We start from the raw sequence: 15,576 nt of genomic DNA on the forward strand, positions 1-15,576 counted from the left end.
CCTGCTTGGAAAGAGTAAATCACTCCTGCTTTTCTATACTTGCAAGTCCTGTTAACTCGCAATGTATCATAAAGATTCGCCTCCATGGGGAAGAAGTAGGACTCATTCATCCTTTATCTTAGATTTTCTTGGGTCTGATTTTAACCATTATCAAGCTAGTTACATGCACTCATATCCTCATCTCCAAATCAGGTTCTTCATAAGGATGTACCTTTACCCAAGGCACTTTATCATCTTTACCCAATATCTAGTCCTTTTCCCCAGACATAACCCCTTTTAGCTATTTGTCTTTATTTTCTACCTAGGTAATATGCTCAAGCACTTTAAAAAAAATTTTTTTTTACATTTATTTATTTTTTGAGAGTCAGAGAGAGACAGAGCATGAGTCGGGGAAGAGTAGAGAGAGAAGGAGACACAGAATTGGAAGCAGGCTTCAGGCTCCGAGCTGTCAGCACAGAGCCCCACGCGGGGCTCAAACCCACAAATGGGGAGATCATGACCTGAGCCGAAGTCAGACGTCCAACTGACTGAGACACCCAGGTGCCCCTCAGACACTTTTTTTTTTTAACCTCAACTCATATCAGTTGGCTTATTTTTATGGACTATGAAGAATTGATCCTTTGTTTTTTCCATACGTTGGAGAGATCAATCAATAACCAATAATCTTAATAGTAAAAATAGAAGGAAGCAGTGTTAATGAACTTGTAAAGAAATGATTTTAAACATATGTCTCTAAACTGAAGCCTCCCAGAAGGAAATTCGATTCACAATTCAAATGAATTCTCTTCTTACACAATTGTAACCAACCACACTGCCCCATATCACTGCTGTGTTACCAATTTCCAATTATATGACCTGTTGAATGTAATCCATTATTATTTTTTCTTGGAGCTTTCTGATTCCCTGTTTTCATTTAAAATAATTGGTTTTTAGGTCTGTGGCACAGGTCATTCTTAAATTGTTTGCTTTCACGTTTCTGTGTTATAATGTTTCTTGGTCTAATGAGGTGTTCCTTTCTTGGATTCCATTTTACTGTGTTACTGTAGGTTATTCATGTTTGAAGAGCAGACAGAAGGGATGTAAACTGGCCTTGTTCCTAATATCTAAAAATATTTTAATTTTCACTTACAGTGAGTTATTAATTTAGCCAGTTGTGGAATTGGGGCTGAAATCACTCTAACCAGAACCTTTGAAGTTACTGGTAAAAATATTTTTCATCATTCATTCATCCTAAGGAACTGTGGTGATCTCATTTTCTTTTTTTTTTTTTTTTCTAATGTTTATTATTTATTGAGAGACAGAGCACAAGTGAGGCAGAAGTGTTGGAGACACGGAATCTGAAGCAGGCTCCAGGCTCCGAGCTCTCAGCACAGAGCCTGGTGGGGGGTTCGAACTTGTGAAATGTGAGATCATAACATGAGCTGAAGTTGGATGCTTAACTGACTGAACCACACAGGCGCCCTGGTTATCTCACTTTCGTTTCTTTCTGCATGTCCTGGGTTAGTTTGGTAGATGATCGAATTTGTTTTCTTTTTCATTTATCCTGATGAGCCCTCAGTTGATGCTTTCCTACTGAAGGTCCAGTTGTATAATCAACTATGAATTTCTTTTCTGTTATTAATACTTTGACCATTTCCATATCACATATCCCTCACCCCCGCCTTTTTCTGGAACTTCCCAACCAGTTGGAGGCCCAGGATAGATTTTTTTGCTCTCCATGTCTTTTAACTTTTTTCTTGTATTTTCCTTTCATTAAAAAAAAAAAAAAAAACACATTCTTGTTTTATGGTTGCGAATATTTCTTAGATTGTATCTATCAGGCTTTCTATGAATCTTTTTCAATTTAGCATTTATGTTTTATATTCCCAGTATTTCTCTTATGTCTTCTGTATTCTTTTATAACTGTGTGTTCTTATTTTATAGCTGTAAGACATTCTCAAATCTCTGTAGCCCATTAATTAGAGTGACTGTAAAGTTCTCTTTGGCTCATTAATAATGGCAGTTTCATCTTCGGTATTGATCTATACATTCATCCTGATTTTTCTCTTTTGTGCTATTGTTTACCCCAAATTATCTTATGATCCTCAGGCGTATATTTACAGTATATAGATGTCTTGTAGTCTTTCCCATAATAGGATGGCACAATGCTGATTGAATGTTCTGAAAATGTCACATGGGTGTCCACTAGTTCAGAGTATGTGGATAGAGAGAAACTAGCTGTCCTTACCTCAGTTCCAGCACGTTCCCAACTAAAACATAACGGAGAAGAGTTCTGCTCTGAGTTACCAACTACACTCAGCCTACTTATCCAGACACATTGTTCAATTTCCTTATAGCTTGAATCTCAGGTTTTCTTTGGGGTATGGACTATTACCATGTTGCTAGCCTTGCTGCCCTTAAAAGAGCATGAGGCCATTCGACACAGTGTTTTTCACTGTGAATTACAGCCACTCAATAGCTTCACACTCTACTTTTTACGTTACTTCTCACTCTCGCTCTGTCTATATCCCACTTGCAGATCTGAAATTCTTCTGAGGCTCCATCAGTGCTTTTTTCACCTTTTTATTAATTCATCCATGTATTTATAAAAACCTCTGATCCATATATATACCCCACTTTGAGAAAATTTTCTGAATTTGTTGCTTTTTTCCCCCTGTACTCTCATTTAAATATGATTTGGAGAGGAAGATACTAAGTACAGAATATCAGTCCCTATTAAACAAAAAGCCTTTTTTTTTTTAGTCCTCAGTGCCTCATGTAATAACAGATGAATAGTATTTGCCTAAGAAATATTTGTTGAACCCAACTGAACACACAGAAAATAAGACAAATTGCATTATAGCTTTATCTTGCTTTTCTATTGATCAGGCTTGACAGGAATGATGGTGTTGTTTTTGTTTTCAATCTTGTTTACTTCTTTACTTCTGCTTGCAACTTATTTTTCCTTTCCTTCCCCTACGGTCTTCTGTTCAGTTTCTCAAATTCCACCATTGAGCATGGTCTATAGCTATGGGGAGGGAATGTTTTCAGCTGTCTCTTTCTCTTGGTAGAAATTCCTATGACTCCCATTCATTTCTCTTTTTAGATCTTTGCTTCTGATGCCACATATTTAAAATGTGGTTGTTTTGACAAATCAACATCAAAGACCTTAGAAGAATGCATAAATTTTCTTGTATAGACTCAAGTTGGGGTTAAATTCTTTCTTTCCTCTCATTAAGTTTGTAATTGAAATGCTTATAGTTGAGAGTTGTTACTGAAGAGACCCTAGAGAAAGATTCACTCAAATTTAAAGACCATTTTCTTTGTTTTTGAGGCAATTGAACTATGTATTATGTGGTTTTTATTTAAACAAGATAAGTAGGATTTAGAAAAGTTCTAAATACATCTAGAGCAATATAGACAGATATTTAAAGATACACATAACACTTAAAGTATCTTCATTGTTTGGGAGAGTGACTGAAATGTTCTCTGTGCCAAACTGTGGAGCTAGGCTTGAAGAGTCAACAACATAGGAGGAGAGGTTGTCACGTGTCACCAATGCTTTATTTCTGCCTTCCTTTTTCTCTGCCTAATCCACTCCTTTGTGCCTTCCTGAAACCATCTGAAATTGGTGAGTTTGAAGACCTTGAAAACCAGACCCCAGCTGGGAAAGCTAGGAAGGAGGGTTGGAAAGGAGGTCAAGACATGACTTTTCTCCCAGAGACTACTTTTGTCCAGTTCTCTCGCCCAGCATATTACCTATTCTGTGCAATCAGTGCTCTCTGCCAGGGAAACAGATGGAAATCCATGCTTACATGGTCTGAGTGGAACACATATAAATAGATAATTCCAATCTATTAATAAAATAATGAAAGGATATAATAAAAAGGAATTAACAAAAGGATAAAGCCACGTGAGAACATAGGTAAAGGATCTCCTAATTCCTTTTTTCATTCTGGGTAAATCTGTTTCTCCCAAATTTCACTCTAATGATTACTCTACATCATCTTTATTTTTATTCTTCGTAGTTTAGTATTCATAGAATTAATAGAAATGACTTTTGGATTTCCACAAATAACTTAGATCACATGATCACTTCATTTCTGCCAAATCTGCTTCTCTTTTACGAAGATATTTAGGGCTATTCCCCAGACGTGAAAACCTTGAGCTTATGCGATTCCTAAATCACAGTTACCATTATTCTTAATTATTCTACAATCAAACCATAGCTTCCTTGTGTGTGATGTTAACCAGAACCTGCTAGAATCATCAAGCACATCACCTGCCCTTGTCCTTTCTTTAACTCTCTCTGCCAATGCCATTAGCAGATTCCTCTATCAACCTGAGTAGCCACAATTAGACAGATGGCTCAGTTTCATGTTTGAGGCACACGTTTGTCCTTTGCGTCTAACGGTTAGGTGTGCCTGTTCTTCGACTGATGACCAATGTCTTGTTTCTTCTCACCTCCCAATATCTGCCAATAATCTGTCCCTCTAGTCCTACTTTCTCTCATTTTGTTTTCTCTTTAATTCCATTGTGCCTGTGATTATGATTCCTTTCGTCGCAATATGATACTTTAAAAGAGTTTCGGGAAACACTGAAGCGTAATTGTAAGGACACAGTGTATTCCTTGTCTAGCTAATTTATTCCTCTCTCTCTTGGCTGCCATAGAATCTAACCAGCCAAGCAAATAAACCTCAGCACCTTTCAATATGTTCTCCACATAGCAGCTCTAAGAATTACTTATATTCTTTCTTTCTAACTTTATTTAACCAGTGTTAAATATTTATTTTATTTTCAAGTTGTAAAATGTTTCACACATGACAGAAAATAAATAAATTAATGTAATGAATGTAACTCAGGCTTAAGAAATGTTAACCCTTTATCAAAATTACTTGGCATCAAGTTTTAACTTATATTTTTCACGTTTATTCATTTTTGGGGGAGACAGAGAGCCAGCGGGGGAAGGACAGAGAGAGAGACACACACACAGAATACCAAACAGGCTGCAGGCTCTGAGCTGTCAGTACAGAGCTGGGTGTGGGGCTTGAGCTCACAAGTGGTGAGATTAGGACCTGAGCCGAAGTTGGAGGCTTTACCCACTGAGCCACCCAGGCACCTTGACTTTACATCAAGTTTTAAAAGAAATAAAGTGTTTTAGCTGTAGGGCTGCTGCCTCTTGATATCCATTCCCGTTTCTCTTTGCCTAAACTTGACGTGTATTATTTATTTTCACATTATATAAATGAAACCACCCTTCTCTATATAAACAACACAGACACACTGAGTACGTATATTTTAACTTTTTTACATTCAACATTAGTTTTTTGGGATTGACCCCTGCTGATACATATAGTTCTAGTTACTTCCTTTGAACCACTTTATGTTTTCATACCCAGTCACTCGCTAACAGATATTTAGACTGTTTCCAGTCTTATGCTATGAGAAAACAAACAGCCTGCAAGGAACTATGCTTCTTCAACCCTATGCACATCTCTTCAAGTTCCTCTGGAGTAGTGTAGGCTTTGTTCATAAAAGACCTATATTGTAGGATATGGACCTTACCCACTTTATAGGATGTTGTCAAACATTTTCCCAACAGACTGAATTAATATAGGCATTAGCAATGTATGAAGTTCCCATTTATCCACCACATCATCATCATCGGTTGGAATTATCAGATTATTTTGTTTTCACAAACTATTGAGTAAGAAAGGCTATTGCATCTGTCTTCAGTTTGCCCTCCCTTGATTACTTGTGAGGTCGTTGGCATTTTCATGATTTTTGGAAATTTGGCATTTGCCTGGTGTCAGTTACTTTTTCATATCCTTTTTTCCAGTTTTCATGTGTATATGTGTACATAAGCTCTAAAGTTTGCTTCATTCTTTTTTTTTTGCCTAAATTAGTACTGATACAATAGTGTTTTAAGAAAAATTTAGATTGTTTTGGCTTAGTGTTCGTAGAGCTGTGTCAGGTTTCATGAGACTATTTGCCTGATGTATCTTATGGGTGTCACTTTATGTCAATCCATGTCCCTTTTTGAATAAATTATTGTAATCTACTTATATTTATTATCATTACTAATATATTTGAAGTTTTTCTATCTTATGCAGATTTTTGTTTGCTGCGCTTTTTTTTCTGCCTTTTTAGAATTTGCTAATTTTTTCTTACTCGCATTTTCAGCCTTACATTATTTAAAAAAATTTTTTTAATATTTATTTATTTTTGAGACAGAGAGAGACAGAGCATGAACAGGGGAGGGGCAGAGAGAGAGGGAGACACAGAATCTGAAACAGGCTCCAGGCTCTGAGCTGTCAGCACAGAGCCCGAAGCGGGGCTCGAACTCACGGACCGCGAGATCGTGACCTGAGCCGAAGTCGGACGCTTAACCGACCAAGCCACCCAGGCGCCCCAGCCTTACATTATTTTAGAAGTATACATTTGTCTATTAATTCAGTAGTGTCCCTAAAATTTTTTCATATACGTTCTTGACTTAATGAGTCATAATCAGTATCAGCTAGTGATTCCTTATACACACACAAATGCTGTGAGCTGAAAATGCTTTCACTCTTGATTGTTCTCCAATCAGATGTCACTTTCCCTAGTATTTTACCTACACATTTTTCTCCTCTCTCAAACTAGTCAGTAGTATATTATTTTTTGTAATAAATGCACACTTTTATTATCTTACAATGTCTCTGCTCATCTATGCTGCTTGTATTCCAGCCCTTTCTTCTGGTTTTTTACTCCTTTCTGAATTGTCCTTTATCAGTACTTTCAATACTGAGCTGTGGAAAGCACACTCTCTTAGTCTTCATTGTCTAACAATGTCGATTTCACCCTCACTTTTACAAAAGAGTTCAGCTATATTTCCAATGGCTTTCTTTCATTTTGAAACATATTCCTAAATTTTCCTTGACTTCTCTTGCTTGTTTGAAAATCAGTCGGCCTGATTTTTGTTACTCAATACATATTTGGTGCCTCTTGTTTTATTGTTGTAAAATTTTTTATCATTACTTTCTTAGGAGAAGGAGGCATTTCCTCCTTTTCTCGCAGGGTTTTTCTAGCTGATTGAGGGATTAAATTGATGTGGGATGGATTAACAAGAAAACAAACAAAAAAAATGTTTATTATGTGTACATGGAATTCCAGTAATGAAATATACCCAAATAGATGACTAAGGCAGGCAGTTTTTATACATTTTAGACAAAGAGAAATGAATTCTTTAAGAATCGACAGGATAAAAAAAAAAGATGTCTGAGAACTTTAATTAGTTAAGGAATTCTAAGCAGAATTTGGGCTCAGGTGATAAACTGGTAAAAAAGTAACAAGATTTTTTTTTCTTCCAAGATTTTATTTAAATTCAGGTTAGTTAACATGTAGTGTAGTCTTGGTTGTAGGAGTAGAATTTAGTGATTCAGGTTTGTTTCTACAGTTTTCTTGTCTTTGAAGTTCCTATCTCTGGGGATAAGGTTGCCTTTTTACTTCTTAGTACAGGGAAGGTGCTTTTGATACAAAAGATTTATTTTCTGCTTTCATGGGACATAGGAGGGTTTGAGTGTCCTTGTGGCCTGGTTCCCAAGTAACCACTGGGCTAGTTCCCAAGTAGCTTCGATGCAAAATAATTAATTTGCCATTGTGGTTCCTTTTGGGCAGCCTGCCCTTGACTCCTCCACTCTTCTGTGTTCTGTGTTTTCATTATGGTATGTCTGACTGTGGGTTTGTTTCTACTGTCCTGTTGAAACTCTTTCAGTTTCTGTACTTCTTGAATCAGGTGATGCTTCCATTCTTGAAAAGTAGCCATTCATTGTCTCTTGGAACATCTCTTCTCTCACTTCTGGAACCCTTGAAAAATATGATACTTGATCAGCACTTGGCAAGGACTCTCCCACCTGACTGCTAGCTAGCTCTCGGGCCTCACACGGTGCTCTTCAGCCTAGAGTATTCTTTTTTTGCTCACCCTCAGGCGCTGTTTTCTGTCGAAGGACCTCTGTCAGGCTCTTTCCTGAGTGGACTTATGGAATCACGCCTCTCCTACTAGTTAACAGCCACTCATCCTTCAGGAGGCCTTGCTGATTTTTCTGATGAGGTGTTTTTATTCTCCTCTTATAGTATCTTGATTTGTCATTCAGTACTCCTGGGGCATTTGTACTGTGACCGTTGTTTGTTTGAGTATCTAATGAAAGCCAGGCCCTTGCACTAGATTCCCTGCTCCCTGAGAGCAGTAAGGGTGACGCTTGAACCACACAGGTTTGAATCATGTGGGTCCACTTAGATGCTGATTTTTTTTCAATAAGTACAGTACAGTAGTGTAAATGTATTTCCTTTTCCTTAGGATTTCCTTAATAAACTCTTTTCTTTAGGTTACTTTGTTCTAAGAATACAGTATATAATGTATATACCATAGAGACTGTATGTTAATCAACTGTTAATGTTATCAGTAAGGCTTCCAGTCAATGGTGGGTGCAAAGAAGCACCCCTAAGACCTGTGTTGTTCAAGGGTCAACTACATTTTGTCGGTTTTAGTTTTTTATTCTGTTGGCATTTTGTAGGCACTCAGGAAATAACAATGTAGAGACTAAAACCAGGCAGGAGCTATGAAACTACAGTAAAATCTTGGTTTGTGAGCATTATTTGTTCCGGAAACATGCTTGTAACCTAAAGCACTCGTCTATCAAAGCAAATTTCAAAAACCATTGGCTCAGCTGTGATCATGTGACATTCGGCATCACATACTGCTCGTATTGCAAGGCATCACTTGTTTACCAAGTTAAAATTTATTAGAAATGTTTGTTCGTCTTGAGGAACATTCGCAGAACAGGTTACTCTCAATCAAGGTTTCACTTGTATCAGAGACCCGGGCAGTACTAATTCATCTTTGACTATGAGCTTCACTTCCTTCAGAGTAGACCAGCTTTCCCTCCTTCTCTGCAGATATTTAATGCGATAAAAGGCTCAGGGTCAGTAGTCTCCCCATGTTAAATAGCATACAGTGCCTGTGAGCCGAAACTGCCCCTCTATCTCTCACATTGTTTAGCAGCCCTGCCCCTTGAATTTCCAGGGTGTCTGGGCTAGAGCTGCAGAATGTGGAACCAGCTCTGGATCATTTCTGGATAGATCCCTTGTCCCCTCTTTTATTCTAGAATAACTGAGCAGATGTGTCTTTTAAAAATAACAACTTCAGGAATCAAATAAGATATAACATGTCTTCATTCACTGTTAAACTAAAGAAATGACCCTCGATACATTTATTTAACAAGTATTTATTGAGCCCCTTTTGAGTGCCATTCACTACATTAGGCCTTTAGGTTACAGGAGTAAAAACAAACAAGGTCTCTGATCTCACTGAAATTAGAGTCTAGAGAGGGAAGACTCTTCCAATACTCTTCCTACTACTTAACAATCAAAAAGTATGTGAATGCTTTGAATGAAAGAAATAGGGTTTCCTGGGAATATTTAACAAATTAACATGACCTCTATGGGAAATTGCAGTCAGATGGTAGTAGTAGTAGTAGTAGTAGGAAATTGCAGTAGTATTGTTACAAAGACTTATTGTGACTTGACACAGCATCTCAAGAAGAAAAATTAGTATGTGCTAATGTCCTGTGGCAGGAAGCAGACTGGCAATGATGAGGGTCTAAAAGAAGACCTGAGAGGTTTGAGAACAGAAAGGAAAAGGGAAATTTAGGGGCACCTGGGTGGCTCAGTTGATTAAGCGTCCAACTTTTGATTTTGGCTCAAGTCATAATTTCATGGTTCATGAGATCAAGCCCCTCGCACTGGGCTCTGCATTGACTGCACAGAGCCTGCTTGGGGTTCTCACTGTCCTCTCTCTGTCTGCCCCTCCCCCTCCTCGTGCATGTGCATACTCTCTCTCTCTCCCAAAATAAATATTTTTTTAAAAAAAGGGGGATTTATTAGAGTTGAGGTAGTCATTTGAAGAGGAGAGATGGTGGTGATGTGTTATCCCTGTACAGTACAATTGCGACTTGTACTGGCTAAAAAGGACCAAGTGTTATATTTTCAGAAATTTTGTGTGAGCCACCTGCTAAATACCCATTATTAAAAATAGAAGTATATAAACTCATATTAAATAAATTACATTAAAAATAAAGGTTGTCTAATTATCCCAAGTCATTCGTAATTATTTTACTATATTTTACTGTTATTTGTGTTCCTGGGGTTATCTATTCTTTTTTTAATTATTTTTTTAATGTTTATTTATTTTTCGAGAGAGAGATTGACAGAGCATGAGCAGGGGAGGGGCAGAGAGAGAGGGAGACACAGAATCCGAAGCAGGCTCCAGGCTCTGAGCTGTCAGCACAGAGCCTGACACGGGGCTCATACCTACAAACCGTGAGATCATGACCTGAGCCAAAGTCGGACGCTCAACTGACTGAGCCACCCAGGCGCCCCTCTCCTGAGTTTATTTTTGCTATTCTGTCCGCATGGTAGAAACATCTTATAATGATGTGCAACTGTGCATTGCTTTCCAACCTCACACACAGTGATGTCACATTTACTGACTTGAAATTGACCACAGTGGGAGTTTACACCAAGGAAATTGGCACACTTTTCAAATCAGAAGCTCCCTTATACCTGTAAAAACCAGCTGTTAAACATTGACCAGCACAACACCGAGTGAGACTATACAAGACCTTGGAGACAGTGTTAAGAATTGATCTTTCTCACAGGAGAAATAAAGAGGCACTGAAAGGTTTTAAGCAGGGAGTCGACAAGAGCACATTTCTATTTTTAAAAAATCCACTGACGCTACAGAAATGAAAAGGGGAAGCAAGGTGACTTTGGAGAGCCCATATGGTAAATAATGGTGGCTCAGACTAGGACCAAAGAAATGAAAATGCAGAGAAGTGGATTTAACATATACAGTACTTAGGAGCTAAAATAGAAGGCTGAGCTCTGGCAGCAGTAGCAAGAAGCAGTCACTTAAGACCCTCATGAGGAAGAAGTGAAATCTCTACCTCTTCCCTAAATTCTGGATGCTTCCGATGTTTTCATTTTGAGCCCAATTCTGCCACCATGTGTCAAAGAGCCAACTTCACAGTTGAACAAACCTAGGCCCGAATAAGGAGAGAAAAATCTGCACATGGAGATGTGAGATAAAAAAGACTATCTCCCTACAAAAATGAATTATTTAAAAAGTAATCTGTAACCTTTCCGTCTTCATTGATGGCAACCCTGACAATGGACTCGGAGATCTCTGACCCAGGGAGTATAAATGACTGTGTTCTGATACCCAGCATTTGAGCACATGCTTTGCTTCCCACGAGCTGCCCCCAGACAATAACTGGACAGGACTGAGACCCTAAGGCAAGCCTGTTGTGGGTGATGCTAGATACCTTCCATGAGTGGCTTTAACACCATGACCCCCCGGTGACCTTGCCAAACATCCTTAGAACTGCATTGCCTTAGATGCTCCCTCCGACTTCTCTGTCTTCACATCAATTCTCCTTCACTGGGTAGGGGCATGCATCATGGTCTGATGGTTCTGCAAGACTCATTGATGCCCCTGACTCTGCCTTGTGTCTAGGGCAGGTCTCGAGATTCTGTGACTTGAGTCCCTCCTCCAAGTGATAGCACACATCTGTAGCCTAAGTTCCCGGGTCCAAGAGAAGTTCCTGCCCCCTTCCCCAAAGTCAAACAGCTGCGATTCCTACCCCTTCTCAGAAGCAGGAGACTGTTGCCTGTGTCTTAGATGTTACAGGTGTTTTTTTTTTTTAACCTCTTCCTTTAATGCTTAATTGATCTGTTTTATAAGGGACAGAGATCTGGGAAATACCTGGGGTTTTATGCCTGTGTGCCCAGGAGGGACTCATTCATTCTATTCTCACCCTCATCACCCCATGTGAGGGGCCCATGGAATGAGTGAAGACAGACTGTTTTGTGTCTGAGCTCCTGGGGATTCTAAATTGTCATGATAGCACATACGCCACCTTTAATTATTCATTCAAGTTCTAGCTGTTTCCTCGCTTTCATGGAGGCTGCCTGTTCCCTGTGATTTGCCAAAGGTGAAGCAGTCGTTGTGTCCTTTCTCTCCATAGAGGGCTGGGGACTCTTTCTGGTTCAGTTGATTGGGAATCCTTGTGATCTCAGTTCTGTGATGGTCTCAAGAAAAGTGATGATTTTGCAGAGTATCTGGCTTTTCTCATTTTTAGCACGAGATTAGTGTTTGTCCCATAGGTTTCTACATGCTGAGCCGGGAGAAAGTCCCCGCCCCTTGATATTAAAAATAAGTTATGTCTTTGCATCAAGGTTTTTATCTTTGGTGGGTTCAGCAGAGTTGGGAATAGAATATGTACGTAAGTCATATATTATATGGTGGGCATGTGAAATCCTTAGGTTATCAAACAGTCGACGCTCCTATGGTAACCATTCTATAAATTTCTTTAATGGTAACATTGAGCAACAGTGGAATCCACAATCCAGTATTCATTAAGACTCACATAGCTGATTACAGCTAGACAGGGAGACATCGTTTCTAGGATGTTTTGCTTCGGGTCATTCTTCACCACAGTTACCTTGTCCTTTCCACCAGGTGGTTGACCAGATTGATACCCTGACCTCTGACCTACAGCTGGAGGATGAGATGACCGACAGCTCCAAGACGGACACCCTGAATAGTAGCTCCAGCGGCACGACGGCCTCGAGCATAGAGAAGATCAAAGTGCAGGCCAATGCCCCTCTCATTAAACCCCCCGCACACCCCTCTGCTATCCTCACCGTCCTGAGAAAGCCAAACCCTCCACCGCCTCCCCCACGGTTGACACCTGTGAAGTGTGATGACCCCCAAAGAGTGGTGCCAGCTGTCAATCCTCTAAAGACCAATGGAACCCTTCTGCGAAACGGAGGCTTGCCAGGGCCGCCGAACAAAATTCCCAACGGAGATGTCTGCTGCATCCCCCCCGGTACCTTGGACAAGGCTCCAGCACAGCCTCTGATGCACAGACCTGAAAAAGACAGGTGTCTCCAGGCAGGACCTCGGGAACGAGTTCGGTTTAATGAGAAAGTGCAGTACCATGGCTACTGTCCGGACTGCGACCCCCGGTATAACATAAAAAACAGGGAGGTCCACTTACACAGCGAACCTGTCCACCCACCAGGAAAGCTTCCTCACCCAGGCCCCCCGCTTCCTCCTCCACCCCACCTCCCTCCTTTCCCCCTAGAGAATGGGGGACTGGGAATAAGCCACAGTCACAGCTTCCCCCCTCTCAGACCTGCAACTGTGCCTCCTTCCACTGCACCAAAACCACAGAAGACGATCTTGAGGAAATCAACCACTACCACAGTGTGATGTATGCCATTTCAAAAACTTTTTGTGCTTTTTTTTTAATTTCTATATTATAAACATAAAATAATAAGTAAGGAGCACTTTCTACTCAAGCAATAAAAAGCCCAAATATGTTAATTCTGCATTCAGCAAAGTGGCATAAAAAAACCACCTGGTAAGTATGCCGTGTGTTGTTTCTATCCCAGGTTTACGTTATCTAAAAAGTTGCATCACCAGAAACCACAGAACCATGAAAAGGCTGAATATGGTGTGTGTGTGTGTGTGTGTGTGTGTGTTTAACTGACCTGTGATAAACAGTGACCTGCAGGTTTCAAATAGTTTGGTTTACTATAAGAGATGGAATTAGATTCATTTTATTCATGCCTAACTCATCTATGCATTAATAACATATCACCCCCCCCAACTTTGACCCGATGCTTTTTAGGAAGAAATTTTAATACTGAAGGACTATTTTGTTATTTTTTTTCTAAAGATGTTTGTCACTAGTTTTACATTATTAAATGCTGAGAACAATACCAAAAAGTTTATTTTCTATACTATACAATTATATGTTCAAGCTACCTATGTAATGAAAGATTTTGTCTGTGGAAATGTCATGTGTCAATAAACAACAGTACATAATGGCAAAATCAGATGTTCCTCAGAATTAAAATGCAGCAGTGGTTCATTTCATCCCTACTCATTTCACCGAAATGGGTAGCTATTCTGACAGAGTGTGGAGAAGATTACAGTGAGCATATGCCAGAATTTTCCAAGTTCATTATCATAGTCAGGTCATAAATAGTACTTCACGCATTTTCATAGGATGTATTGTGGTCCCCCCAAGACCGTATATGGAGTGTCCCGTTGACCCAGTACATGGCCAAGCCCTCCTCACACTGAGCATTCCTCCAGGACATACCATAAACCAGTATGTTGAAGCAGTGGGATGGTTTGCCTCCTGCATCAGCAAGCTCTCTGCCTTCCAAGGAAATCGCTATTTATCAGATCTACAGCGTAAAATAAAGACGCTTCTGGAATAGGATGTTTTTAGTATCAGCCTTAACGCTGTTTCCCCTCAGAGTTGAAATATGTCAGGGGTCTTTGTCATATTTTAGGAGGAAGAGAAGAAATCCTTCCCTCCTAACATCTTACAAAAGCCCTCTCTTAAGTCTAACTTGCCAGCTTACGTCACTTACCCATCCATGGACCACGTTAACTTCCCAACTACTGTGATGTGGACTGATTGGATATTTTGTGAACTAGAAATGAGCTTATCTGTCCTAGAATTATGAAAACAGGTGCATACCTGAACAAAAGTTGTCCATGACGTGGCAAGAGTAGAGGGATTCATCTTTGGTGGAAATTCGTTTATTGTGCAGCTTAATAAAGAATGCTTTAATCTTTTAGACTATCTGGCTTTTGATCTCAAAACTTTAATTTTTTGTTGCTACAGGGAGATAGTCATATTTCTTTGTCGCCGTTTTCAAGCCGTATTATGGTAATTTGGAATCCTTTTTTTCACAACTTCCTTTTAAAAGATGATAGTATACCTTAGGCAGATTAACAGAAAAAAAATAGGCATTACTTTTTGAAGGAACAATTTCATGAGTAAAAAAATAGAGGATGTCATGTCGCATATTTACTCAGCATGATTTTCTTTCCTGTGTGTGTTGGCGATGAAGATAATGCAAGCAGAATAAATCCAGTGTTGTTGTTGTTTTTTTTTTTTCCAGAAAGTTACAGAACATAAGACCAATTATAAAGACAGGCCATCATCTAAAATTTATTAATTGTTTGATAAGTATATTTAATAAATCTGACCCAAGTAAATAAAGAATTGACTCACCAAATACCAAAATATTATATTCTTAACATTTTCATGCATTCATTGAGGCTTGATATGAATAAATCCAAGATTTCATCATCTTTCTAGGTTTTAATAATTACTCTCTTTCCAATGTGTATCCATTGTTAGACCATGTAGTGTTATAAGCAGTCTTTGAATACATGCAGCTTTCTCCCTTCAGCCCATCTTCCTTCCACAGCCAGTTATGTGTGACCTAATAATTAGCTTTTAGTTCAAAACACTGACACCTGTCAATGTCTGGGAGCCAATATGGATCTCAACGTAGAGCTTCTTAGCAGCCACAAATCATGCACAGAGTAGATAACTCCATTGCAATAAGGCAGATTGAATAAGCTGAATAATTCATGCTGATCCAGTAAGGACATTGAGCCAGATGCTTAGATACAACCAGTGAGGTTCAAATTCACATCTCTTCTTCCAAGTATAGACCAAAGGTACC

At 39.2% G+C, this 15,576-nt stretch overlaps 1 protein-coding gene across 13 annotated transcripts in view; it reads left to right on the forward strand.

Annotated features, from left to right (window-relative positions):
• PRR16 (proline rich 16) overlaps positions 1–15,576 on the forward strand; it is a 953,840-nt gene that overhangs the window by 839,397 nt on the left and 98,867 nt on the right. For 11 of the 13 annotated variants that reach the window (XM_045057987.1, XM_045057979.1, XM_045057982.1 and 8 more), the window contains one exon: positions 12,536–14,681. In XM_045057987.1, coding sequence (XP_044913922.1) covers positions 12,536–13,291 — 756 coding nt within the window. In that variant the 3' untranslated portion in view covers positions 13,292–14,681. Of the gene's footprint in view, positions 1–12,535; positions 14,682–15,576 lie in introns of those variants that run through there. The other 2 variants (XM_023254546.2, XR_002742536.2) reach the window with 2 other exon arrangements.

Source organism: Felis catus, chromosome A1, assembly GCF_018350175.1.
Source record: "Felis catus isolate Fca126 chromosome A1, F.catus_Fca126_mat1.0, whole genome shotgun sequence".
In the NCBI taxonomy this organism is placed as follows: Eukaryota; Metazoa; Chordata; class Mammalia; order Carnivora; family Felidae; genus Felis; species Felis catus.